This window comes from Eretmochelys imbricata, chromosome 3 (assembly GCF_965152235.1).
Source record: "Eretmochelys imbricata isolate rEreImb1 chromosome 3, rEreImb1.hap1, whole genome shotgun sequence".
Taxonomy (NCBI): domain Eukaryota; kingdom Metazoa; phylum Chordata; order Testudines; family Cheloniidae; genus Eretmochelys; species Eretmochelys imbricata.
The window spans coordinates 102,389,643-102,416,506 of record NC_135574.1 but is presented as its reverse complement, the minus strand read 5'-3'; the positions used below and the strand labels follow the sequence as shown (position 1 = coordinate 102,416,506).

The following is a 26,864-nucleotide window of genomic DNA, read 5'->3' as shown; positions in this document are numbered from 1 at the left end:
CAGCAAGAATCTTTGTTATTTTGGAATCCAAATGTTCCTGCCTCTAGACTTTCCTGTGACCCACCTCTCAGAAAAGACATTTATTTTCTCTTCTGTAGAATGTCCTTGTCAAGCAAAGACTGATAAGGGATGTTTGGTGACTGTTTTAATTAAGGTGAAAAACGTTTAGGAATGCTCCTTCCTGAAAATGCTACTAGGGCAAGAGTTACCAGCCTTCCACCTCTGCCCTCGCCTTCACTCCCGTTCTGTCCCCACGTGTTAATGCATTAACTGCAACAAAAACAAACAAAACAAAAAAGAAACAAAATTAAAAGTCTACACCACCCTAGCGGCTCACTTGGTGCATGCCTACATGAGCAGCTCGCCTCACTGATGCTCGAGTAAGGGTTGCACTATCTAGCCCTATGTACATAGTTCATCTTTCACTGTTGTAACCCTTGTCTTGCTTCCCCCCCCCTTTGTTTATTATTGCCCCTTTCTTCGGTTGTAGTTAGTGGGAATTGTGGGTACTTAGCAGTGCCCAGGATTGGGCCCTTTGACTCTAAACTCATGTGGCAGGCTCTTGTCTTTTTATTCATCTGTAAAGTGCCATGCACAACTCCGGCATGGTAGAAATGACTAAAAATATACCATCACTACTACTGGGCACTGGACTCAGAGGCTGAAAGACTGACGCTGCTTTGCTCTCTAGAATTTATCTCAATAACTTGTTCATCGTTCAAAAGAATTAATTGACACCATCTGTGTGTATTCAGTACCCTAACTTTAGCTGACGCAGCAAATAGTTTAAATCTCCCTTCATGTTCCTTCTCTGTTTTTATTTTTTTTTAAAGGTACATTAACACAAGAGAGATCCTTTAAGCTAATGGCTAAAGAATGTGCCTTGAGCTGTGTGTGAATGCCTAATGGCTTCAACTGTTTGTTTAAAGGCAAAACCAATACTTCTGCAAGATGGCCCTCCCACTTGCCTGTGATAGGCTACCAAGAATAGCAACAGCCTGTGTCACTAGAAAGGGCAAAGCCTTCTGAAATAGAAACAAAGTTGTTCACAAATCACTCTGTGCCATACACTCTGTAAGCTTCTGCATCACGCTGCCATGAGGAAAATAACCTGTGTGTTTGTTGGCAGCATGGGACGGACAATTGCCCTGTGAAGTGTTTCTACCCTGAAGTGTGGAATAGAGCTGTTAAAGGGCAATGGTCCCTGTGCAGAATGTGGAGGACCTCAACCAGCAGGGCAGGAAAATGAGAACAGGGGAGAGTGACGATAACAGAGGCAGCCGCAGCAGCAACACCAACCTACACAAGCTTCCCACTCAGACAGGTAATGTGGCACAGTTTGAATGCCAGCTGTGACTGAATGACAATAGAGCAAATATGTGTAACTAATGTTCGGGTTTGGAAGAAAATAGCCTGGCAAAAGCCAGGAGAGTCTAAATTAACACCTTTCGTCTGCCCCCTAATTCCTGACATTGCAAGAGAGGGAAAATGTGAGCAAAAAACAAAGTGTCACCTTTCCCTTTCAATGAGGGTGTTTGAAATACTTCCCCCTGAAGGCCTTGATCCTACAGCTCATGTATGCACCCTCTAATGTGTAAATACTTCTCCTTTTGCAGATTAGTCACCTGAAACATCAAAAGAGCCACTGATGCCCACAATGGCTATTCTATTGCGACCCATGCACACAAAGGACCAAATTCAACCCTCCCTTTGAAATCACTGGAGCTCATGGACTCCATTGGGAGTTGCACCTGCTTATAGCAGTTTGACTTTGGGTCTGCAGACTAGGAATCCAATATGAAATTACTACTGAAAAAAATATTTGCAAGCATAGAACAACTTTTATCCATCTGCACTTTGCTGTTTTAACTGTCATTTTCTCCCAATCTCTGGTGTAACACATTTTGTACATCTAGAGATTCTTTTACTGAGATCAGAAGGAGGGGACACAAAATCGTTACATTCTGTACCATGATTTACAACTGAGGCAGAAGAAGGAAAATATTGCTGAAAACCAGAGAGGGCTATGCCTGAGTTAATGTTCGCTTAGAAATAAATGAATTGCAATGAACTAACTAACCCAAATATGTTAAGATACTATTGGCACAAATGATATTGCTGGCGTGTAATAAAAAGTTATTGATAAGGCCAGCAATATCCACTGATATCTGGGATCGCAGGGAAGCTAAGGTTAATGAACAAAAAACCATTCAGTTTGCGGACACATTACTGAACTATTGTTTTTACAATCTGTGTATTATTTATGCAACATAGTCATCAGGTTACAATGTACCCAGTACCCCATACTTTCCAACACCTCAGTCTTTTGCACTTACGCAGCCACGAAGCGTGAACTGGGTTGGGTTTTCTTTTTGTTTTTGTTTTCTTTTTCAGGGACATAACAATTGTACAGATTTCAGTTTTAAAGTACTGTGTTTTCAGCAAGATTTTTAAAAAATATTGTTAAAGGGCTGGAGAATTATGAATATATGAAATATGTATTCCACCAGCTGGCCTGAAAGTAATCTCCAGTTTAAAGGACCCATATCCTTCTGAACTGTTTTAACTTCCATGGGAAAGTAAAACTTTCCCCCCTATGTAAATAACAAATATTGTTCTGTATATGAATTCTATTGTGTTCTCACACTGTGTGGTGGATAGTGCCATCAGCAGGAACTGAATTACTTAGATACATGGCAACGGGTGCTGCAAATACCCGAGGTTTAAAATGAAGCTCCCAAAATGAACAGTGCTTCTGAACTTGCTACACCATCTAGTCAAAATTTTGGATAGTAAAAGTGAATATTATTATATGGGGTGCAAATAAAATGTTATCTGACAAGGAAAGAAATGAGATTCACATTAAGCTTGCTACATGACTCAGGTCCCAATTCAGCAATTGTTAACCCTCTTGAATCCAGTTATAAGACTGGGGCCTAAATCAAATAAATTTAGGAACTGGCAATTCAACAAGAGAAAACAAAGATATTTCATGCCTACCCTTTGGCCTCATGCTGGGTCTAAAGAAGCCTTGAACATCAGAACAGGTCAATGACATGTATCTTCTTCACACTTAGTTTTAGAGAGGTAGACTGACTACATGATGGTATAAAGGTTTTATTGCATGAGATTGGGATGCCAACTTGCTTACAAAAGCCAGACCCAAGAATGAATTATGCAGCCGTTCCCAACAAGCGCCAACAAACCACACCACAATGTATACACAATGTATTCTGCATATGCGACATGTTTTAGAGAAACACTATTTTAGAAACATATTTGAGCATTTTAAAAACTTTTGTTAATACTTTTTTCCCATATCCTTCCACCTGTAAAGCCAGGCTCTCCTTATACTATCCAGTCTAACTATCCAGCTCTGAGAGGGAGAGGAAAGAGATAACCTGGGGAAAATCAATTTTCCATACAAATGTTGCAGTTCTAAGGTTTGTTATCTCATGATCTACCAAGGCTACAAACAAATGCCTTGTCCCATTGGAGAGGGGGAATCCCATTGTTTGGTAGTCATATCTATGTGATGAACTCCTTTCATCATGCACTTTTGACTGCCTGACCTATTTACCATTAATCTATTTTTGATAGAACTGCACCCAACTTTCCAAATCTCTAGATAGTTGCAAATAGCAAACATTTAAAAATATAAAAAATTATAACCTTCCCGAAAGCTGTTTACTTCTTTCCCGGAAATGGAGACTTTCTCACTCCAAGTTACCCTTGAGGCAGTTCAGGAAGGTGAGGGATTGAAAAAAATTCATCTATTTCCAGACACTCTGACAGTGGGCTGGATTTGTAGCAAGGGCACAGAGATGAAAGACTCCACATCCCATAACCAACATACCTGTTTGGGCAGCAATTTCCTTCTGTCTGCATTGTGGGCATTAGTGTACTACAAATAATAAATTATAACAACAAAATAATTTTATTTACAATTTTTTTAAAAAAATTGTGTCATTATGGAGACAGAGAAACTGAAATGTGCTTTGTGGAATAATTAAAAAACAATGTGGAAACATTTGTGCACAAGAGGAATCTCCATGCCTGGAATAATCTCATCTGTGAAGCTGCTGTGATGTGCTGGACAGAGTTCGAAATTTCCATAGTCAGGAGCTTGCTACAAATTGAAGGGCAGATAAGGATGGTTTTATTTGCCTCTGATGGAATCACCCCTTCTCTGAAAGCTTGTAAATCTCCCCTGCCAGAAATGACTTACCCGTGCATCTCATAATATACAGTTACCTTTGAAATGGCTCAGATTGCACCAAATGACAGGTTAAAAAAATAATGGGGAAGGATTCACTCCCTCCATAACATTTTCATCTCCCCATCTCCACCCCTAATTTCAAATTACACATGCTGAACTCTAGGCTATACTGTTACTATCCTCAGTCTGTTTTTCAGGAACAAACCATAAACCTTTTAGCAAATGCTCTTAAAGATAAGTTTGTTTGCCAGGCAGTGCTGCCTTCTTCCTTGGTTGTTAGAACGCATTTTTATTGAAATGGAAAAATAAATGAATAGCTTTCTCAATCCTTTTTATTTTTAGTCACACACCCATTGGCCATGGGGTTTATCTAGAATTTTTTATGGAAGCCTCCCATTAAAATATATATATTAGCAGCACATGACTGTGAATTGCTATATATATTTTAGGGTTCTCACAAAAACAAAAGAAATATATATATATTTTTAAAGAAACATTTTTAAAGGGAATGTCTAAACCCCTCTCCACCCAGAAATATCACAAAAAGCCTGCATTTAAAAGGATTCAGAGTAACAGCCGTGTTAGTCTGTATTCGTAAAAAGAAAAGGAGTACTTGTGGCACCTTAGAAACTAACCAATTTATTTGAGCATAAGCTTTCATGAGCTACAGCTCACTTCATCAGATGCAAACTGTGGAAAGTGTAGAAGATCTTTTTATACACAAAAAGCAGGAAAAAATACCTCCTCCCACCCCACTCTCCTGCTGGTAATAGCTTATCTAAAGTGACCACTCTCCTTACAATGTGTATGATAATCAAGGTGGGCCATTTCCAGCACAAATCCAGGGTTTAACAAGAATGTCTGGGGAGGGAGGGGGTAGGAAAAAACAAGGGGAAATAGGTTACCTTGCATAATGACTTAGCCACTCCCAGCCACTTTGTTCTACAAAGAAGATAACAGAATGCCACTAGCCATCACCTTCAGCCCCCAACTAAAACCCCTCCAACGCATTATTAAGGATCTACAACCTATCCTGAAGGATGACCCAACACTCTCACAAATCTTGGGAGACAGGCCAGTCCTTGCTTACAAACAGCCCCCCAACCTGAAGCAAATACTCACCAACAACCACATACCACACAACAGAACCACTAACCCAGGAACCTATCCTTGCAACAAAGCCCATTGCCAACTGTGCCCACATATCTATTCAGGGGACACCATCACAGGGCCTAATAACATCAGCCACACTATCAGAGGCTTGTTCACCTGCAGATCCACCAATGTAATATATGCCATCATGTGCCAGCAATGCCCCTCTGCCATGTACATTGGTCAAACTGGACAGTCTCTACGTAAAAGAATAAATGGACACAAATCAGATGTCAAGAATTATAACATTCATAAACCAGTCGGAGAACACTTCAATCTCTCTGGTCACGCGATTACAGACATGAAAGTTGCGATATTACAACAAAAAAACTTCAAATCCAGACTCCAGCGAGAGACTGTTGAATTGAAATTCATTTGCAAATTGGATACAATTAACTTAGGCTTGAATAGAGACTGAGAGTGGCTAAGTCATTATGCAAGGTAACCTATTTCCCCTTGTTTTTTCCTAACCCTCCCCCCCTCAGACGTTCTTGTTAAACCCTGGATTTGTGCTGGAAATGGCCCACCTTGATTATCATACACATTGTAAGGAGAGTGGTCACTTTAGATAAGCTATTACCAGCAGGAGAGTGGGTTTGTGTGTGTGTGTGGGAGAAAACCTGGATTTGTGCTGGAAATGGCCCACCTTGATTATCATACACATTGTAAGGAGAGTGATCACTTTAGATAAGCTATTACCAGCAGGAGAGTGGGGTGGGAGGAGGTATTTTTTCATGCTTTGTGTGTATAAAAAGATCTTCTACACTTTCCACAGTATGCATCCGAAGAAGTGGAAAGTGTAGCTCACGAAAGCTTATGCTCAAATAAATTGGTTAGTCTCTAAGGTGCCACAAGCATTCCTTTTCTTTTCATTTAAAAGGAGTGTCTGTAAAACTACTGGAAGTGCTAAAGCAAAAGTCACATTGAAGTCAATGGGAATTTTGTCAGGGAAAGACTTGGAGTTTGTCTTCACATACAGTGCTACAGCTGCACAACTGTAGCGCAGGTGAAGACATTACTACGCCGACAGGAGAGCTTCCCCCGTCAGCATACTTAATCCACCTCCATGAGAGGCAGTAGCTATGTCAACAGAAGAAGCTCTCCCGTCAACAAAGCATTGTCTACACCGGGGGTTAGGTCAATATAACTCAGTCGTTCAGGGGTGTGGATTTTTCACAGTTATACCGATATAACTCTGTCATGTAGACTTGGCCTGAGTGGAAGCTGAATAAAGCTCTCAGGATTTAACCCATTGGAAATTGTGCCCAAGTAAGGACTGAGTATGGTAAGGGACATTAAGATTTGGCCCAGTAATAAGAAAAATATGTATAGGCTCCAGGGAAAAGCAATGACTGCGGATTAAATGTGATTCACGTAGAACTGCTGAGAGAGTTTGCTATTGAGATTGTAGAATGTTCTATTTGCCCTTTTCATGCCAGGAGGTGCTGTACATTCAAGGGCCAACTTTGAAAAGGCAGCACAATTCATTTCAAAAGGATGTTAGGATTGACAGATGATAGGCTCATCTGCAGAACTGTGGTGGGTGGGGGTCACTGTCAGACAACAAATGGGAATCAGAGTCTTCCCTAAAAATTAAAAACCTGCTCGACTGGTATAACTCGCTGTTCCAAAACCTGCTTTGGGGAAGAGAGAGGAGGTGAGAGCTGTAGATCAATGGCGTAACACTAGTTGCCGCAAGTTTGTAAAACTGAGTAGGTCTAATAACATGAGCCTCAGGCCTTAGAGGAGGTTCTCAAACTAGGAGTGAAAAAACAAAGCTAACATTTAAAATTACCAATACAATAATCATCCTATTCTTATTAAACATTGGCATGTATCAGTGGTGCACAACCTTTGTGGCCTTGAGTCCCACGCTGGCAAGTTCCAAGCTGTCTGAGGGCCACACCAAACTGGCATACTTTTTTAAATCAAAAATAATGTATTTTAAAATAACCATACTATTTACCCCGGGGGCATAAGTAATATCTTATTCCTGCCCCACTGAATTCCTCCACTGGGACCTAACTGGAGGATTTTTTCCCCCAGCACTACTAATGTATTAAAAGCAGAAGATCAAAGGTGGGAGAAGGTTAATTTCTGCAGTGAGGTTAACACCTGTATCACATATGTATACCAGGAGCCAGATTTGTAGCAGGTGTAAATTGGGGTAGCTCAGTTGAAGCCAATTTACGTCCCCTGAAGATCTGGCCCACAGTGTAACTTTGCACAAATCAGGGCTGCCAATAAACCTATTGTTCTTGGATACTGTAGGCCTAAATGGAGAAAAAAGTACTGGGTACAGTGCAAAGGAGATCACAGCAACTGAAAATAAATACAGAGCTATCCATTAAATACAGAACTATCCATTACTTTCCGATGGGCTAGGTATCTTTCTACCATACACCACTCTCAGGCCAAGTTGACTGAACTAATCGTCCAAAGCTGCCCCAAAAGAATTAGTTGAAATACTGTCTGTGCTATGTTGCAGAAGCCACTTCCCACTGGTCCATGAGCTCTCTGCAACTAACTGGAATATCAGCAGTCAATTCACTTGGGCTCTAATTGTGTGGCAGCCAATATCATGCTGAGAAAAAACAACAACTATGCTGAGTGGAAGAATTAACCCAACAATAATAAACTAGAATTATCCACCAAAAGCTAGGGTGCACAGGCTTCACAACAAGCAGAATATGATTAGTTACATCTTTCTTGTAGTAATAAACAATGAATCTCAGTTGTATAAAACACAGTTTATTTTAAAGTGGAGATACAATGGCACATGTTCTCCATTTTGTCTATTCTAGCACCATCTGGTTTTTATTCCCAGTGATGCAGCCATCAGAAACTATGTGAAACAGAGGCAATGCTAGCCCATTGGGGGCCCTAAGCAGGAATATTTTTAGAGACCTCCCCACACACAACACATACTAATAATTAATAGGGAGCACCCTTGAGCTGCTCGGGGCTCTAAGCAACTGCTTAGTCTGCTTACGCCTTGTGCTGTTTCTGATGTGAAATAGCTGATCTTTTTGTTAAAAAGAACTCAAGGATTAATGATGAGTGAATCCCAAAGTGTTCAGAGGTTTGCACCCCAAAATTTGGCTTATCTGAAATATCCAATCTATCTATCTGGAGCAGCAAAACTGGGTGGGAAATCTTAGTCTGGTTTCCAGTGGATAAGTATCCACATCACAAAGGAACACCCCCAGAATCAGCAACCGTAGCATTCTCAGCAAGGCCAAGGATTTAATGGGAGTCCAGGATAAACTATATTCTCACATGTTTCAGAATAACAGCCGTGTTAGTCTGTATTCGCAAAAAGAAAAGGAGGACTTGTGGCACCTTAGAGACTAACAAATTTATTTGAGCATAAGCTTTCGTGAGCTACAGTTAGTCCCTCCAAGGTGGGACTGAAGCACTTTGGTTAGGAAGCATAAACTATTCTTGTCTATAATATACCAACTGTGTGGATAAGGGTTCTAGGGCTGTCAGTCTGATGCCTTTCATGGCGACTAAATTCAACTCAGGAAACATGTTGGAAATTTAACAGGAAAAAAATGATGATAGGGGACAGTTCTCAACAGCCCTGTGGTTGGCCCACTTCTTGTTTACATCTTACGTTTCTAAAAGTTCATGTGTCAGGGCTTCAGCTTACTACTTGCAGGGGTTAGGATTGGAAGGGATTTCCCCCAGCACCAATTTATTTTTCTCTTCTTCTTCTGAAGCATCAGGGATGGCCCCGGCTGGAGATGGAACACTGGACAGAGAGCACCAGGGCTCTGAGGTGGCGCCAAACATTTTCTCTCTCAAGTGCTTGGCTGGTTGGTTTATGCTCACATGCTCAGGGTCTAACTGATCACCATATGTGGAGTCAGCAAGTGGCAGTGACCTTGTTTTTTCCCCCCCTTCTCCTGAACTGTGTGGGTGTGGGTCACTGGCCAGGATTATCTGCCTATATCTCACTTACTCATTCCCCAGGCACGGGTGCACCTTGGTCCCTCCTATTCTCTATCTGTGGCACATAATAGTCTAGTCTCCTGTGGACCGTAATACTTTGGTCTAATTGCAGAGCTTGTCTTCACGTACAGCACTACAGCAGCACAGCCGCACCACCGCAGCACTTTAGCGAAGACGCTACTATGCCAACAGGAGAGCGTCTCCCAGGGACATAGTTAATCCACCTCCCTGAGAGGCGGCAGCTATGTTGACAGGAGAACTTCCCCACCAACACAGTGCTGTCTACATAGGGGGTTAAGTTGGTATAACTACGTCACTCAGGGGTGTGAATTTTTCACATCCTTGAGCAACGTAGTTATACCAATATAGATCTGTAGTGTAGACCTGGCCTCAGTTGTTGGGTTTAATGTGCAGGTGCTGGGTAATGTTGGTGGCCTGTGATATACAGGAAGTCAAACTAGATGATTTGGTGCTCCCTCCTGGCATTAAACTCTATAACTGAATGGGAGTCTTTCAATGGGTTTGGAATCAGGTGCTTAAGAGATACTAAAAATAAAGGGGAAAAACTAAGTGCATTACATGATGTATTTTTTCCTGCTTTCAGCAATGTCACTTGATATGATCAATGTTGTTGGGTTTTTTTCATTTGATCCTATCGTTTCCCCCCAAACTGAGACCTCAGAATAAGATTTTGAGGACAGGTTTATAAAATAACTTTATTATTGATGATTAGAATGGTACAGAGCTCATTTTGGTTTTCTTCTGTAATTCCAGGATGTGGAACATTTACTTTTCTATCATCTACCATTGCTGCCATCAGTGGATTCCTAATGGGTTATGAACTGGGACTCATCTCTGGGGCTCTTCTTCAGCTAAGCAGTATACTAGCACTTTCTTGCAAACAACAGGAAATAGTCGTAAGCTCCCTCCTCATTGGGGCCTTACTAGCATCACTTACTGGTGGATTCCTAATAGACCGATTTGGAAGGAGAATTGCGATTATTATAGCATCTTGTTTACTTGTACTGGGAAGCCTGATCTTGATAATCAGTTCATCATATGGCATACTTATTGTAGGACGGATTGCTATTGGTATTTCAATATCATTATCCTCAATTGCAACATGTGTATATATCGCTGAGATAGCCCCACAGCATAGAAGAGGTCTGCTTGTATCATTAAATGAACTTATGATTGTGATTGGCATTCTTTTTGCCTACATTTCAAATTATGTATTCACCAATGTTTCCCATGGCTGGAAGTATATGTTTGGCCTTGTGATACCAATAGGTGCCTTACAAGCTACTGCCATGTATTTCCTTCCACCGAGTCCTCGGTTTCTTGTTATGAAAGGTAACGATGAAGCTGCTAGCAAGGTACTGGGAAGGCTCAGGGCAACTTCAAATACTGCTGAAGAACTCACTGTGATCAAGTCTTCTTTGAAAGATGAACATCAGTACAGTTTCTTGGACCTGTTCCGTTCAAAAGACAACATGAGAGCCCGAATGCTAATAGGCCTCACGCTAGTGTTTTTTGTGCAAACAACAGGGCAGCCTAACATTTTATTTTATGCATCCACTGTTTTAAAGTCAGTTGGGTTCCAGAGCAATGAAGCAGCTAGCTTGGCCTCGACTGGAGTTGGAGTGGTTAAAGTGGTTAGTACAATCCCAGCCACTGTTTTTGTGGATCAAGTTGGAAGCAAAACCTTTCTGTGTATTGGTTCTTCTATTATGGCAGTGTCACTGGTCACTATGGGATTGGTAAATCTTAATATACACATGAATTTCACTAATATCTGTAGAAACCAGTTCCTGGAAGATTCCATTTTTCATGGACCAGGAAACATGAGTGCCAGCAACGAGAGTCTCAGGGAGCAGTTTGCTGGTATGCCTTCCCAAGGCAGAACATCGCTAACCACGCTGAGAAAATTTGAAACTGCTAAGACAGAGGAGCAGAACAGCACAGCCTTGGCAGGAGGAAAGACCTCTGCAGCAAGCCAAAGAGGATCCCACATAGTAATAGACACTGTAGAAGTTCCAGTTGCTCTGAAATGGCTGTCTTTGGCCAGCTTGCTTGTTTATGTTGCTGCTTTTTCCGTAGGTCTTGGACCAAGTAAGTGTTTCATATTTTTTATTCCTTTTAATGATTTATTTAAAAGTAAATTAAGCACTGGTTTTAGATGCCCATGTTGACATCACTGGAAACTGAAGTTCTCAATCCACAGAACAAACATCACACTAAGCAGCAGTATGTGTTTCCACCATGCTGCTCTGCCAACAGACTCTGGAGACACCAACCAAGGCGGGCGAGAGAGCAATTCAGTCTCCATTGCCCAGTCAGTCTTTGACCTCTCTGCTAAGATCGCCTCTAGAAACACTAATGGTGATGAGGGCATGTTACCACTACAAAGTAGGTTGAGAAATTTTAAAATAAGTCTGTAGAATATCCAAGTGATGGTAACTTTCAGGGTGAAATCCTCACCCCATTGAAATCAATGGCAAAGCCAGGATTTCACCCTCAGTCACTGCCAACTGGTGTTGATTTGAATCAGCGACCTGTAAGTGAAAAACTCTGTATCACATTAACTGTGTCTAGAACCATTTTTAATTCCCCCACACTCCACCCCTTTTCTTTTCTTTTCTTTTCTTTTCTTTTCTTTTCTTTTCTTTTCTTACCATGTAAATGATAATACATAAGCTGTACTGTGATGGCTCATAAACCCAAGTTAAAAACATATTGCTAGGTGCTTCAAATGAGCATAGCCTTCCCAAATCAACAGGAGCTACACCGATTGACTCCAGCTGAGGTTCTGGAGCATGTAGCCACGCTGACCATGTAACCCAACCTACTGCTAGGAAATGGAAAACATTTAATCCTACTAAGTAAACTCTCTTGGCCCATACACTTCCTATCCTGAACAGAATAAACAACAAAAAGTTAAGAATTGTTCAATCTATAAAATATCCATTTAAACCAAAGTGTGCTTTTAGAAGAAACACCACTGCAGGGTCCTCACTAATGACAGAAGGCAACTTTCCTGCCATTCCCATTCCCAGTGACTAAAACTACTCTTTTCCTTCTTTTTCACATAGGGTTGATCTTTTATTAAACCAGATTGTAAAATGTGCATGCACAAAGCCTATTATTTATTAACAGACTTTGTGTGCCTGTGTGCCCTGACACAAACTTGGCTTGGAAACATACTGTACTCCTTGAAGTTAATTACGACAAAGAGTTTACCAGGAGCATAACAACCCTACTGTCATACAAAAGGCAAAAATGTGAAGACAAAACCCAACAACAGTTATTTATTTAGGATAAATAGCTCACTAGGATAGCTGCCTGAGATAAATATTCATTGCCAAGAGACACCGAAAGGATAGCAGTTTGACAGTTACTCCAGCATACTTCAGTACTTTATAACCAGTCTAAGGACTAGATTCTGTTCTCAGTTACATGGGTATAAATCCTGAGTAACATCACTAAAAAGAGTTACTTCAGATTTACACCAGTGTAACAGAGAGCACAAACTAATCCTAGAATAGCAACCAGTAGGGAAGCATCACAATTTCAATTCCTTTTCCATTAACAAGTTTTCTTAAAACAAGGAATTAAAAGTTTCTTCAAATGAAACAAAATGTGGACATCTATTTTATTGGAAGGGGCAACTTATTCCAGCATTGGGGATGCAATCAAGTTGCTTTCCACAGACTCTTGAGTTCTAGGGACTTTAAAGTAGATAGGTTTGAACAAAGGCATGTTTGCGATGTACACTGTATATGAAGTGAATCAAAATATGGTGGTGTATCTATGCAGTGTAGTAACTCAGTGTCCAATGCTCAGCTAAAACTGATTAAATACAGAAAGCTCAGATTAACTGAACCAAGGAATTGCTGGAGTCTATAAATAATGGAGGGTTTTATATATTGTAATTATATGTGCCGTGGCTGAAAGGCAGGATAAGGATTGAGTTTCATATGTAACTCCTGGCTTCTTCTGCTTGCAGCTCAAACACTTTAAAGATATTTCAAATGTGTAGATTTCGTCTGTTAAATTAAATTTTCTTAGTTTAGCTTTTTTTAAAAAAACGATCCCTCAATTATATAAAATGGCCCATTTAAAATGTTTGGATTACTCATCCCCTCAACCTGTTACACTGTCTACCAAATTGTTACTTTTAAACCATGTCCCATGTGGGAAAGGGAGGGGCCATGCCACAGTATAAGTTCCAGAACATTCTGACTGACAAAGCCAGACAATCTGCATGGGGCCCCAGATGGTGCAGACTGTAGTGGAGGTTTCACTACCCTTTCAGTGAGTGCAGAATGCAACTTCCCTTCAATGTCTGGCTTGCTCTGTTGGTTGATATGAAGAAGGAGAGCTGGGGCTGACCTCACTTGGCATCTGTATTCTTTCTTGAGTAATGAGCACCTCCAGGCAGATGGAATTGTGCCTACCCTCGAAAGGGGCAGAAGGTTTCTTGCACCCACCACCTCACACAGCCGGGCAAAGCTGGCCACAATAGCCTTTTGTCTATTTAGAAAACATATGATATTTAGAGTATGTGTAGTTCAAATCCTTATGGAGAGTACATGTGAATCCATCCTTCCAATCCAGCTCTTTCATCTTCCTTTTTTCCTACTGTGCAAAGACTTTTGGCTCTAGTGTGAGGTCCAGTTATTATTGCCTTTCTTGGTAGCCATTTTTTGTTTTATTTTTGTACCTCAGTGGTTTCTTCTTTTTACCAAATTACTAGAAGCAATTAGATTTTCTAATGAACTGATTTGCTAAATATTACTGTCTATTATTGCTTATGAAAGCACTCAGGCACAACCATAATGAAAACAGATAGATTAAAGCCTTTTTGCATTATAAAAGAGTTGTAGACAAGAGAGCAGCTGTCTAGTCCTAGTTTAATTCCAATATATTGTATATTTATATAAACAAGCCCTTATGCAAGATAAGAGGGGCAGCTTTATTTCTCTGTTTTGCATTAAGTTTGATGAAGTGCGATCCAGCTTTTCGCTTACACTCGGTTTCAGACAATGATTAGGGTATATTACAAGCACAATAAATCAGCGTTGCACCACACTGCAGGACAGCACACATTGTCTCGCTGACACTACTCACATAAGCACCATCAGCTCCTATTAACTAAAGTGCAGATGTTAGACATACTTGACACACCTTTGGCTTCTTTATCTTCTGTCATCAACATCTGGCATTTCAAAAAGGTCAAATGGGGAGGAGTCCCCTTCACCAGGAAACAAAAATACTTGCACAGCAGATAATTATCAATCCATAGTGAACATGAAGCTGCAAAGGCAAGGTGAGTGAGGTAGAAGCTTGTTTGATTTCAGTGAGTGTTTGCAAAGAGATGTGGGCCCTCAGGACCTATGTTCAGGCATAAGAACTTGCCATACACTTAGGACTTGAGAAATTTGAGCCTACAGATGACACTACCCTTAAAACAGAACACAGAACAGAAGTGGGATGTTGAGTTTAATGCTGTACGTAGATGGATCACAGATACATTGCCTATATTGAAAGCTGGATGCAATAGTGAAAATGTATTTAATATAGACTAGGAAACAAACGTCTTCTGTAGAGGGTATCTGCTCATGGCCACATACTAAAGGAAGAAAATTAATTGGAATAACAGAAAGTAAGTCATATCTATGATGTGATAACCATTTGGGGACAGAAATAAAAAGTTCTGTGTTGTAAATAAAAGTAAACTCCACCATTGGTCACCATTAAGTTGTAAGACTGAGGCAATGGAAATTCCTAATGATGAGATTATTTTCCTAAATGAGACCCATGAATTTGAGTGTGATAATCCTGTTGGTTAAAAACACGTCTAAAACAAAAAACATGCCACATCAGCCTGGTGTTTCCCCCCCAAACAATACAGGCACTTTCAGACCTGATAGAAGTGTGTACAGTTCCACACTAACAGTAATGGAATGGCACCCGTTTACAAAGGATCAGATTCTTTGTCCCAATCTGCTCCCTTTGTGCCACTTAGGACTGAAGCTAACGCTGTGCAAAGAGAATGGAAAAGTCCAGTAAATCCCCTGCTGGGGATATTCCAAGCATCTGGAATTCACAAAGAAACAAACAAAAGAGCTGGCAGAGCCAGCTCCTATGCATTCCACCCCACATCATCCAGCCCAGGGGTTGTCTCAGGCTTGGGGAGAGTGACAGAATAGCCATAGCATGAAATGCAGTTATAGCCAAGTGGTGCGTGATCTGTAGACGACCGTACCTAGCTGGCGTAAGTTAGAGCAGCCTTCAACCAGCTCAAACCTGAAGCAGGGCCAAGGCCAGGGCAGATTATCAGGAGCCATAACCAGTTCCTGATGGCCTCTCGCTAAAATGGACAAAGCACAGAATGTATGGCAAGGTCTGAATTTATTCCAACAAGTGAAATTAAACCCATGGACATAAGAGCAATTCACAGTTTGAACAGAGCTGATAGAGTTTGGGGCAATGGCAAAACTAACACAAATAAAGGAAATTCTGCATGTGATTCTGAAATTGCGGGGAAGAGTAATTGTCCAGATGAGATCTACACATTTCCCACAGCTTGTAAAGCTGTGAAACTGACAACACTGACTTCTGTTATAGAAACACCAGATGCAGATCACTTCTCCCAAAAGGTATAGGTGGAGGGACTTTTTCTGCTTTTAGGAACATCATTTGGCACTTATTCTATGGTGAGGAATGCTTTTATTGAAGGGGAGCATAAATAATTTTCTGCATTTTGGTTATATATATATATATGTGTATGCATGTGTGTGTGCGTGTGTGTACCACCCCCACAGCATGTTCTCTAAATACTTTCGCAAAATGACTCCTCTTTCTAATGTAAAATCTTAGCCTGTTCTCTTTGCAGATGTAGAGGCTTTTAGGCTGTTGAGCAATACACTTGGGGCCTAATCCTCCGCTGGTATAAATTAGTGCAGCTTCCTTGACTTCAATGGAGATGCACTAATTTACACCAGCTGAGAACTTGGTCCTTTGTTCCCAAATATCATTCTCAATAAAATCTCACCTCTGTCTCTGTCTCTACACACACTACAGAGGCCTGATCTTGCACACACTGACTATGATAAGTACTGCTGACTACCTTGATTATTCCCATTGAAGATCTATTACAAAGTAGGCATTTGCAGGATCAGGCCCTATATTTGTATTTGTTATCATTAGTTACAGCGTGAGAATTGATATCTGGGAGCCTTATCCTGAGAGTGGAATTGTACGTCCTTTACAGGGCTTCAGAGGAAAATGAATTTCCCAGTAAGCAGTTTAAATTGCAGAGGCAAAGCCAACTTTAAGTTTTTGTTCTCGGGGGTGGGCTTTTAAAAAAATTAATAAAGCCTAATGTTCACAAGCTGACATTTTCACCAAGAAATAAATGGACATTCTGTTAACATCAGCCATTCATTATTCAGCATTGGGAGAATAGAACAGAATTACATATTGATTATTCAGTTCATCACTTTTTCCCCTTAACTTCTAGAGTCAGAAGATGTTGCATAGCTAAGCAAATGGGATCTACTCATGCCTCTGTGTCTGTGGAGAGGTCATGGCAATGCAATCACTGCACCAGGGGGAAGGGCAGTGTTGAGATCAATTTCACAGTGGCCTTTGCATCCTATCATGCAGAAAGTGTTTGTGAGTATGGTATAGGGGACAGGGGAGGGCCTAGGCAGTTACGTGGACCCTCCTCTTTTCTGTCCCCACCCCGTCATGGAAGAAGTATGTGGAGGTCAGTGCAGCCTCAGTGTTGCAATAGCGGTCATGGAGCAAGACCACAGCTGATCTGTAGGGAGAGAGGATTCCTATACTCACGCCCACCCATCTCCTGAGCACCCAACCTAGCTACTGTGGCTGGGCAATGGGCCCAGTAAGATAAAAATGATTCTATTTGGACTGCATTAAGTGCCCTTTCAAATTAATTTGCATTGAACAGAAGATTTTTGCTCACTAATATCATCACTGCAGAGCTAACTGGGTGGTCAGCACCAGGGTTACTTTAGTTCAAGTCTGAGCAGCCACACTGCAAAGCCATATCTGAGTTACTGAGGTTTCATCTACACTTCGAGCTGGGACGTAATTCGCAGCTTGAGGAGACATGCCTGAGCTAGCTCTCATGAGCTAGCATGCTAAAATTAGAAGCACAGTGAGACCAACATAAGGGATGAGAGGGTCTCATAGCTGCATACCTGTGCTAGATGCTAGCTACATACCTGGGTGGCTCTCCCCTCCCTCTGCTGCTGCTGCTAGCCGAATATTTACTTAGCATTTTGGATGTGTGTGTACTGGGGGTGGCTATCCCCTCCCACTGCCACAGCTATACTTATATTGTTAGTGTGCTCTCTCGATCAGAGCTAGTGTGATATGTCTCCTCAAACTGGAAAATACAGCTTCCAGCTGCAATTTGGACATACCCCGTCTCCTCACACTGGTGCTACATTCACCCATGTGTATTGCTAGGACTTCTAGGGGCATATTAGATGGGGTGAGATCCGAGTTACCCAGGAAAGAATTTTCTGTAGTATCTGGCTGATGAATCTTGCCCATATGCTCAGGGTTTAGCTGATCGCCATATTTGGGGTCGGGAAGGAATTTTCCTCCAGGGCAGATTGGAAGAGGCCCTGGAAGTTTTTCGCCTTCCTCTGTAGCATGGGGCACGGGTCACTTGCTGGAGGATTCTCTGCTCCTTGACGTCTTTAAACTACGAATTGAGGACTTCAATAGCACAGATATAGGTGTGAGGTTTTTTTTGTAGGAGTGGTGGGTGAAATTCTGTGGCTTGCGTTGTGCAGGAGGTCAGACTAGGTGATCATAATGGTCCCTTCTGACCTAAATATCTATGAATCTATCAATCTATGAATCTCATGGTCCTTTATTCTGCAGTAAACTGAGCCACTCTCTGTATCTATCTTAGTGAATTGTAGGACAACATGTCTGTCTTTCTGGGCAGACAGAGGGAACAGTGGAAAAGCATTGAAGGATTAACAGCACTCCAATGATTTAGCCCACATCCGTGGCACAAAGGGAAAGGGGGTTACTAGTTTGAGTGTAAGAACCACTTGGGTTTTAGCATATATCTCAGGAGAGGCCAGTAGCCTGGATGTAAAGCACCACTAAGTTCTGATGAGAGGGTTTGTGCGTGGATGGGAGCCACATTAGGGACAACCCAGTGAGAGCCTAACTCTCGGCTGAAGACATACTCTATGTAGGACCAATGTTTACTAGAAGCCTGTGAAACTTCTAATAAAGCAGGATGAAACATGGCTAGCATCAGGTTTTGCTACAAACCCAACTTTGGGCAGTTTTGCCAAACTCACCAAGAATGGATTGAAATTCTGGGTGAAACCTAGATAATTTATGCTTAATTTGGAAATGTCAGTTTTGGATGAGTTTTGCTGGGAGTTTTTGAGCTTATGTAAATCCAAAGACTTAAGGCAAGATGCAGGAGGCAGTATGTGTGTATGTAGAAATCTAGTCAAAGCAGTGAAATATTAACCACTGAAGGAAATGAAGGGGACGAATCCCCATCCAGCTTTTTACTATTTTGTGGTAGTCCTCTTCAGTGGGGACACACACCTCATGTGTTTTCATGTGGTTTAGAATAATTAACTTCCAAAAAAAACAAGTATCTGTCTATACTGACGTGCCCTTGCAAACTGAAACCATGATCCTTGCAGTAATTCCACTGAAGTCATTGGAGTTACATCAGGGATAATATTGGCCCACTGCATTTTGCACATCTGTAATCATTAGATTTACTTGTTACATGGTTTGAAGATGCTAAGTGTCTTGTTTTGTACATTTCTTTAGCATATTCCCTTCAAACACTTGATGCAAATTTAAAACAGAACAAAATAGCCAGCTTCACTTCTGGCTTTGATCAACCCACTGATGTGATGACAAGAGTGATACACTATGCCCATATTTATGATCAAGACACTATTTCCCTCCACCCCTAACATATTGCTGCAGAACCCAACTTTGATCAAATTTTAAATGGGGACATCGCGTCTCCTTCAAGAAATTGGAAAATCTGGTAATGAAAATAAGTGAGTGAGGATGCAGTGTCACTTGCAACATCATTAGAGCTGTGCAAAGTTGAAAAATGTTTGTCTGGATCAAATGAAATGTTCCATTAATGCTTTTAAAAATAAAACAACATTCAAAACAAGTCATTTTGAGTAAAAAAATTGAAACATTTTTTAAGAATGTCAAAATGAAATGTTTTGATTTTTTCAGGGGTTTTTTCCTGACCGAAATGATTCTGCAAATTTGACATTAATTTACAAAATGTTTCAGACAACCCCAGTGTGCATTTTTCAGTGAAAAAAGTTTCAGCCTTAAAATTTTGCCCATCTCTAAACATAACCCATTACTCTCAGCAGTTGTTTTAGTTGGATATTATTCAGCTACAAAATAGCATAAGCCACATGGCCTTACAATAGATTGGAAGACACTGGTAGAAGTTGTGTGTGCTACAGCTCTCATCAATATCTCTGACACTAGACAAAGTAACATTTCAAGCTTTTATAAGACATCAATTTACTATATTTGTTTATAGTGCACATACATTTAATGTTAATCAGTCATGCTACAGTGTTCCCTTGTACATTTGTTTGAAGCATTGTATTTATGAGTTCATAAGTTTTACAGACTCTTCATGATCTTGCCTTACAGTTCATATAAATAAAATGTCCAGCGTTTACATGACTTAAAAAAGAGCAAAGCGCTTAAAGTTAATCATGTGCTTAAGTGGTTTGCTGGATTAGAGCCAGAATGCTCAAACCTGGAAAACATGTGTTTAATCGGTTTACAGCAAGGGTTCTCAAACTTCATTTGCACTGCGACCCCCTTCTGACAACAAAAATTACTACATGACCCCAGGAGGGGGGACCGATGCCTGAGCCCACCCAAGCCCCACTGCCCTGGAGGGGAGGGGGGCAAAGCCCAAGGGCTTCAGCCCCAGGCAGGGGGTCTGTAACCTGAGCCCCGCCACCCAGGGCTGAAGCCCTTGGGTTTCACCTTCAGCCCTGGGCAGTGGGGCTTGGGCTTCGGCCCCAGACTCCAGCAAGTCTAAGCCAGCCCTGGCGACCCCATTAAAATGGGATCCCGACCCACTTTCGGGTCCCGACCTACAGTTTGAGAACTGCTGGTTTACATGATAGAAACCCTCATGTTCAAACAAAATTAAAAAGTGGCATATTTTAGGGTTATTTTTCCTAGAAAACAACTGATTCATCTTTTTATTTTGAGGTTCATAGCATAGCCAACATGTACAGCAGAGTCATTTGAGAGTTTGCTCTGCTCTACTACACTGATGTTGTTTTGGATTTGATGCAGATAGAACTTATCCAATTCATTGTTCACGTGCTATTCAAATAACACCACATGTAGTCTTCATAGAATCACAAAAAGAAAAGGAGGACGTGTGGCACCTTAGAGACTAACAAATTTATTTGAGCATAAGCTTTCGTGAGCGACAGCTCACTTCATCAGATGCATTCAATGGAATCACAGAATATCAGGGACCTCAGGAGGTCATCTAGTCCAACCCCCTGCTCAAAGCAGGACCACTCCCCAACGAAATCTTCATTTCATATAATGTCCACAGGCTGATAGGCTGCAGTGTAGTGAGCGCGGGTGCCAAAACACAAGAGAAAACCCTTGCTCTGGATTGAACACCATCCATCTGCCAGCATTCAGTTTGAATTTCATAGAATACTTGATGCAAGTAAAGTGCCAGCTAGTTTGAATTATGCTTAGGTAGTCTGAAGCTGAATTATAAACATCACAGAGCAGTGTGAGTTTTCTAAACTGCCCTTAAAATAGATTAATCTGAGCCAATGTGGTGGAATAACTAAGTATTGTTTATTTTATAGCAAGAAAGAGATTTACTTAATCTGTGCATAAGAGTACTGAAATTTTTTTTTAAAAAAATGCTGAGATTCCAGAGTTTTCCCTTTGTTCAATTAGGATTCAATTCTGCAAGGTGCTGAGTAGTCTGGCCTAATTCAGCAAATCACTTAAGCAGGTGCCCAGCTTTTAGCACAGGAGTAGTCCCTCCCAGTGACTTCAAAGGGCCCACTCAAGTGCTTAAACTTAAACCTGGAAGAAGTGCTTTGCTAGATCAGATTGAAGTGCTCAATGCCCTAAAGGATTAAGCCTTTAGCTACCTCCAAACAAATGAGTTGCATGTTGAGAGCATAAACCCAATTCTGCTCTCCCTGTAACCCCACTGAAGTCAATGGAGTACACACATGTAACAAAGGGCAGAATTTGGCTTTGTGAGAAGAAAATTGACAAGGACTGAGGCTAGCTGCCTATATCTATAAAAGACCTTCAGTACAATGGATTAAAACTTGATGCTATAATGTTAGGTATTCTGACCCCAGTTCAGCACAGTACGTAAGTAACTTTAAGCTTTGCGTAATCCCATTGACTTCAGTGAAACTACTTGTGCTTAAAGTTAGGCATGTGCTTAAGTATCTTGCATAAGCAGGGCCTCTGGTAGGTGCAAATCCAGTTCCATATTGCTAGGCCATAGAGCTCTACTTAGGAGCAGAACCCGTGTAGTTCCACTGTGCAAAGTGGGAGGTTGCATGTAAGGGAGCTGTACAGGAGGTGCACGCAGGGGCTGAGAGGAGTAGGATCTGGTTAGCTAACATGTGCAAAGTGTTTTGAAGAGGCAAAGCACTACATATATGCTGAATCTTATTTAGTAGCAGCAACAGTAATGCCACTGACCCAAACTCATGTCGAATGAATTTTACAAATGCATGCAGACCATCTCATTCATATATATATTATTGTAATAACAATATATTCTAACATTTTATTTTTATGTGACGGTGACATTTTCCTTTGCCAGGCAGCACACAAATAAAAATATAGAACCTTTTATCTGCTATCAAAAGGCCGTTATTAGTTATTGTATGTTTGAATTTAACGTTTGCCCTTCATGTAATGTAGGTCAAATGTTACATTCAAATATGCAGTAAATAGTGGCCTTTGATTATCATAGTAAAGGGTTTACATTAATTTCACTTGACATTCCCTGGAGCACGTCTGTATGTGGTCATTCTGTGAAAAAGTTTTTTAAAAGTGTGTCAAATTCAACACAGTCCAGTTTCTACACTTGGGAAGATGATATTTCAGAGCTTCCGTGTTCTTGTGCAGGCTTAGTACAAAAGCCCAGAGCAATTTTAATTCAATAGGATGCTAAATGCAAACACATTACTAGATTTCACCGGCAAAGATAAACACAGCATATCAAGTATTATAAGGTGACAAAGTGCTTGATGCCAAAAAAGTATGTTTTTTAAAAAGTCACAAGTTTATAGCTTATCCAAAGTAGAGAGTTCAAGGGGTCATGTTTTTCAAGGAAACAAATGCCAAGAGCATTTTAATGGCATACGAAGTTAGCTCAATCCTGTTACTGCATTTTGCTGTATGAGGCCTTGATCCTGCAAACATGCGAGGGCTTAAATTTAAAGCATGAGAGTAGTTCCACTGAAGCCAACACAAATAGAGTTGTCTGCCGGATTGGGGCTTTAGGCTCCAAAGTAACTGACTCATAAGGTAGGTCTGGATTTACAGCAGTGCAACTGTGAGAAAGTTCTAACTCATTCAATGTGACTGTTTGCTATGGGGAATATATACATGGGCTTTTCTGAAAAAATAAAAAGGCATGTGCAGTATTGCCCATATCAGGCCCAACTCTACAAACTTTCCATGCACAGAATTTTGCCTTCAGTGGGACTTGTAGGATCAAACCTCAAAGGGAGATGCTCAGAAGACAATCAAGAACAAATATGCCCTGAACAACCTCACTTCATAGGAAGGAAACATCAAAAACATTCATACTTTTTCCTGTTAAAAGAATACACTTTCTGTTTGAAAGCATAAAACTAGAATTGTCCCTGTTCCTGGGTCTCAGTCAGCAGTCATTTCTGTTCTGCGGTCCCCTCAGGAGTAGAATGTACCCTGTCTTCTGTACTAGAAAAGCAGGTACATTCAGCCACCCAAGTTGTGTATTTTTTTGTCTCCATACTTTTCTGGAGTGAAATATGCAATAATCCTGAGTAGTTTGTGCATAACTTGTTTATGAATTAGAGCCTCTGGCTTCCATGGTCATTCCTGTGCAAATGCCTCCAAGGATTATCTTAGATTCAATATTCAGAACAATCACTCACAAGTAGGAATACATATTCCCCATTTTAATAAGAAAGGCATTTCTTAAGCTACAGTATGTGACTTACTCTAAGCAATTTTCCATTGAAGCTTATTTTTTCATTCTTGTGTGCTTGCCTGCCAAGTGGGCTGTTTGTTGATGGAGCAGCATGAATGCCAACATGGGCAAGAACAAAAAGGAAACAGATTGTGTAGTAAGGTTACAGAGAGAACCTTTACCTCATACTTCAGGGTTTAAATCAATCTCTATTAGAGATTAGGATGAAACCTGATGTGCGAGGCAAATTGCCCCATATCTGTCTACTGCAAGGGTTCTTACACTTTCCTTTGAAGCATCTGGTACTGGCCATGTTTGCAGACATGATATTGGTCTAAGTGAAGCTGAGTCCTGATGCAGGATGGCAATTTTTATGTTCCTATAGAACAGACTGGCTCTTACGTAACAGTAATCACCTTTTATAGGGAAGCAATCCACATTCATGAATATTATAGGGAATTTTATAGGGAAATTTTAATAGGGATTTTATAGGGAATTTTATAGGGAAATTTTATCCGGAAGCAATCCACATTCATGAATATTATTGGGGATTTTATAGGGAATTTTATAGGGAAATTTTATCAGGAAGCAATCCACATTCATGAATATTCTTTTTCTTCTACATATAACTGAATATATTCAAAAAAGAATATTGTATTGCTTCCCAAAGACACTAGAGTTGCTACAATTTGTATCAAGTATCTAGCACACAGAAAAGAGGTCATGGGTTCTAACGGGGATGTTTAACTGCTCTGTTTTAACATGAATTGGAGGAGCAGACAGAAGGAGGAATGAGGAAGAAGTACATATTTTAGTTCAGAAGAGGGCTCCGCAAAGGATGCTTTTTTATTGCTCAGCTTATCTCCATATCATTGATGCTCATGGTTTGGACACAGATTAATTATTTTAAGGACTTGAACACTGTTTTCCACAATCCTGATTGTCTTCCATATGTGACTTCCAGGATTTGGCCCACAGAATTTATCATAGCAGAAGGGGAAAAAAAGTGAATTTAAAATTTGCCTCACCAGTCCAGACCATTGGTCCATCAATTCTGGTATCCTGCTTCCAGCAATAGCTAATGCTATTTCATGTGAGGAAAGCAGAAATAAGATACCCAAAACATCAAAGTACCTGGAAAACTGTAGAATGAAGTACATGGGAAAATGTTTATTTCCTGATCTCCCAAGGAGTTGGGATACACACTGATGCATGACATTTGATTACCCTTGTCTTAGCTTGCTAGTCTTACCAATGGTAGTTAAATGCAGTCCTTTTTCAAATCTAGACACAGTTTTTGACTTGATGTTCTTTTACAGCTATGAATTCTAATACTTGATTACAGGCAAAGTAATATATCCTTTCACTTGTTCCATATTTACTGATTATTAATCTTGAGTGACCACTCTTGTCATAGTATGGGGATAGAGCCAAAAAGGAGGATTGCGTTCATTTACACAAATTTTAAGGCCAGGAGAGACCATAATGAGAATCTAGTCTGACCTCCTGAACAAGACAGGCCATAGAATTTCTTCCCATTATTCATGCATCTTAACGATCTTCTCTGGTTTGGAATAAAACAACTGCCTCTAACTCTGCCTTTTTTCAAGTTTAAACATTCCTAGCTTTTGCACTTGTTTGTTCGTAAGCCTCAGCATACTTCTAGCAATCTTCATTGTCCTTCTCCGGAGTTGCTGCTAAAGTATTTGCAAATAATCAAATTCTCTGGGGTCAGTGTCAAAACACTGTACCGAGTGATGTAAATGAGGGTCACATGGCGGTAAGCTCACCACACAATTTACAAGAGTGATTTTCCACAGTATGTTTTATCTGCCTCAGAAGAAAAAGGTTTGTTTAGCTGTGTGACCTCACTCCCATTCCTGTTATATCTTTAGTTGTCCCCCATAATCACGTGGAATCCTGGACCTGTGGATCCTCCCCTTAGGCTGGGGGGAAGTCCTTTACCAGCACTTCCTGGATCCCAACACGGAAAAAAAAAATTAAGAAAAAAAAGAAAAAGGTTCTAGACAAAATAATCAATTATGGCAGGATTGTCACGTTTCCCATCCATGCAAGAGAATAAGGGGGGAAATGTTCCACTTTGTTCCTCTGCATGGGCTACCAGCACCACTGGTCTGTAGAAGTGGGGAGACAGCAGGCTTCTTGGGCAGATGCTTCTCCTTTCCCCTCCCACTCCCCCACTCTCGACATCCATTTAGATGGTGGAGGAGCAACTGGAGAAGGAGAGGGAATGGGTAGAAGTAAAGTGCTACCAGTATGGGGCAATATCTGATTTGTTCCAAGGGGGAAATAAAGGCAAGCCAGGGAAGGAATTGTGACTCACCCTTTGAAAGCAGCATAAACTAAACCAGAAAAGTCTCTTATTCCAGAATAAGGGTATGTCTACACTACGAAATCAGGTCGAATTTATAGAAGTCGTTTTTTTAGAAATCGGTTTTATATATTCGAGTGTGTGTGTCCCCACAGAAAATGCTCTTAAGTGCATTAAGTGCATTAACTCGGCGGAGTGCTTCCACAGTACCGAGGCTAGAGTCGACTTCCGGAGTGTTGCACTGTGGGTGGCTATCCCACAGTTCCCGCAGTCTCCGCTGCCCATTGGAATTCTGGGTTGAGATCCCAATGCCTGATGGGGCTAAAACATTGTCGCGGGTGGTTCTGGGTACATATCGTCAGGCCCCCGTTTCCTCCCTCCCTCCGTGAAAGCAAGGGCAGACAATCGTTTTGCGCCTTTTTTCCTGAGTTACCTGTGCAGACGCCATACCACGGCAAGCATGGAGCCCGCTCAGGTAACTGTCACCCTATGTCTCCTGGGTGCTGGCAGACGTGGTACTGCATTGCTACACAGTAGCAGCAACCCATTGCCTTCTGGCAGCAGATGGTACAGTGTGACTGGTAGCCGTCCTTGTCATGTCCGAGGTGCTCCTGGCCATGTCGGCCAGGAGCGCCTGGGCAGACATGGGCGCAGGGACTAAATTTGGAGTGACTCGACCAGGTCATTCTCTTTAGTCCTGCAGTCAGTCCTATTGAACTGTCTTATGGTGAGCAGGCAGGCGATACGGATTGCTAGCAGTCCTATTGCATCATTTTCTGCCGGGCAGCCATGAGATGTGGATGGCATGCAGTCCTTCTGCACCATCTGCTGCCAGCCAAAGATGTAAAAGATAGATGGAGTGGATCAAAACAAGAAACAGACCAGATTTGTTTTGTACTCATTTGCTTCCCCCTCTCCCCCATCTAGGGGACTCA

At 41.1% G+C, this 26,864-nt stretch overlaps 1 protein-coding gene across 1 annotated transcript in view; it reads left to right on the top strand.

The window, feature by feature from the left end:
- Positions 1-1,197: 1,197 nt before the first annotated feature.
- Positions 1,198-26,864, top strand: part of SLC2A12 (solute carrier family 2 member 12) — a 40,547-nt gene continuing 14,880 nt past the window's right edge. The window contains 2 exon segments of the mRNA XM_077812152.1: positions 1,198-1,324; positions 10,103-11,440. Of these exon segments, the coding sequence (XP_077668278.1) occupies positions 1,198-1,324; positions 10,103-11,440 (1,465 nt within the window).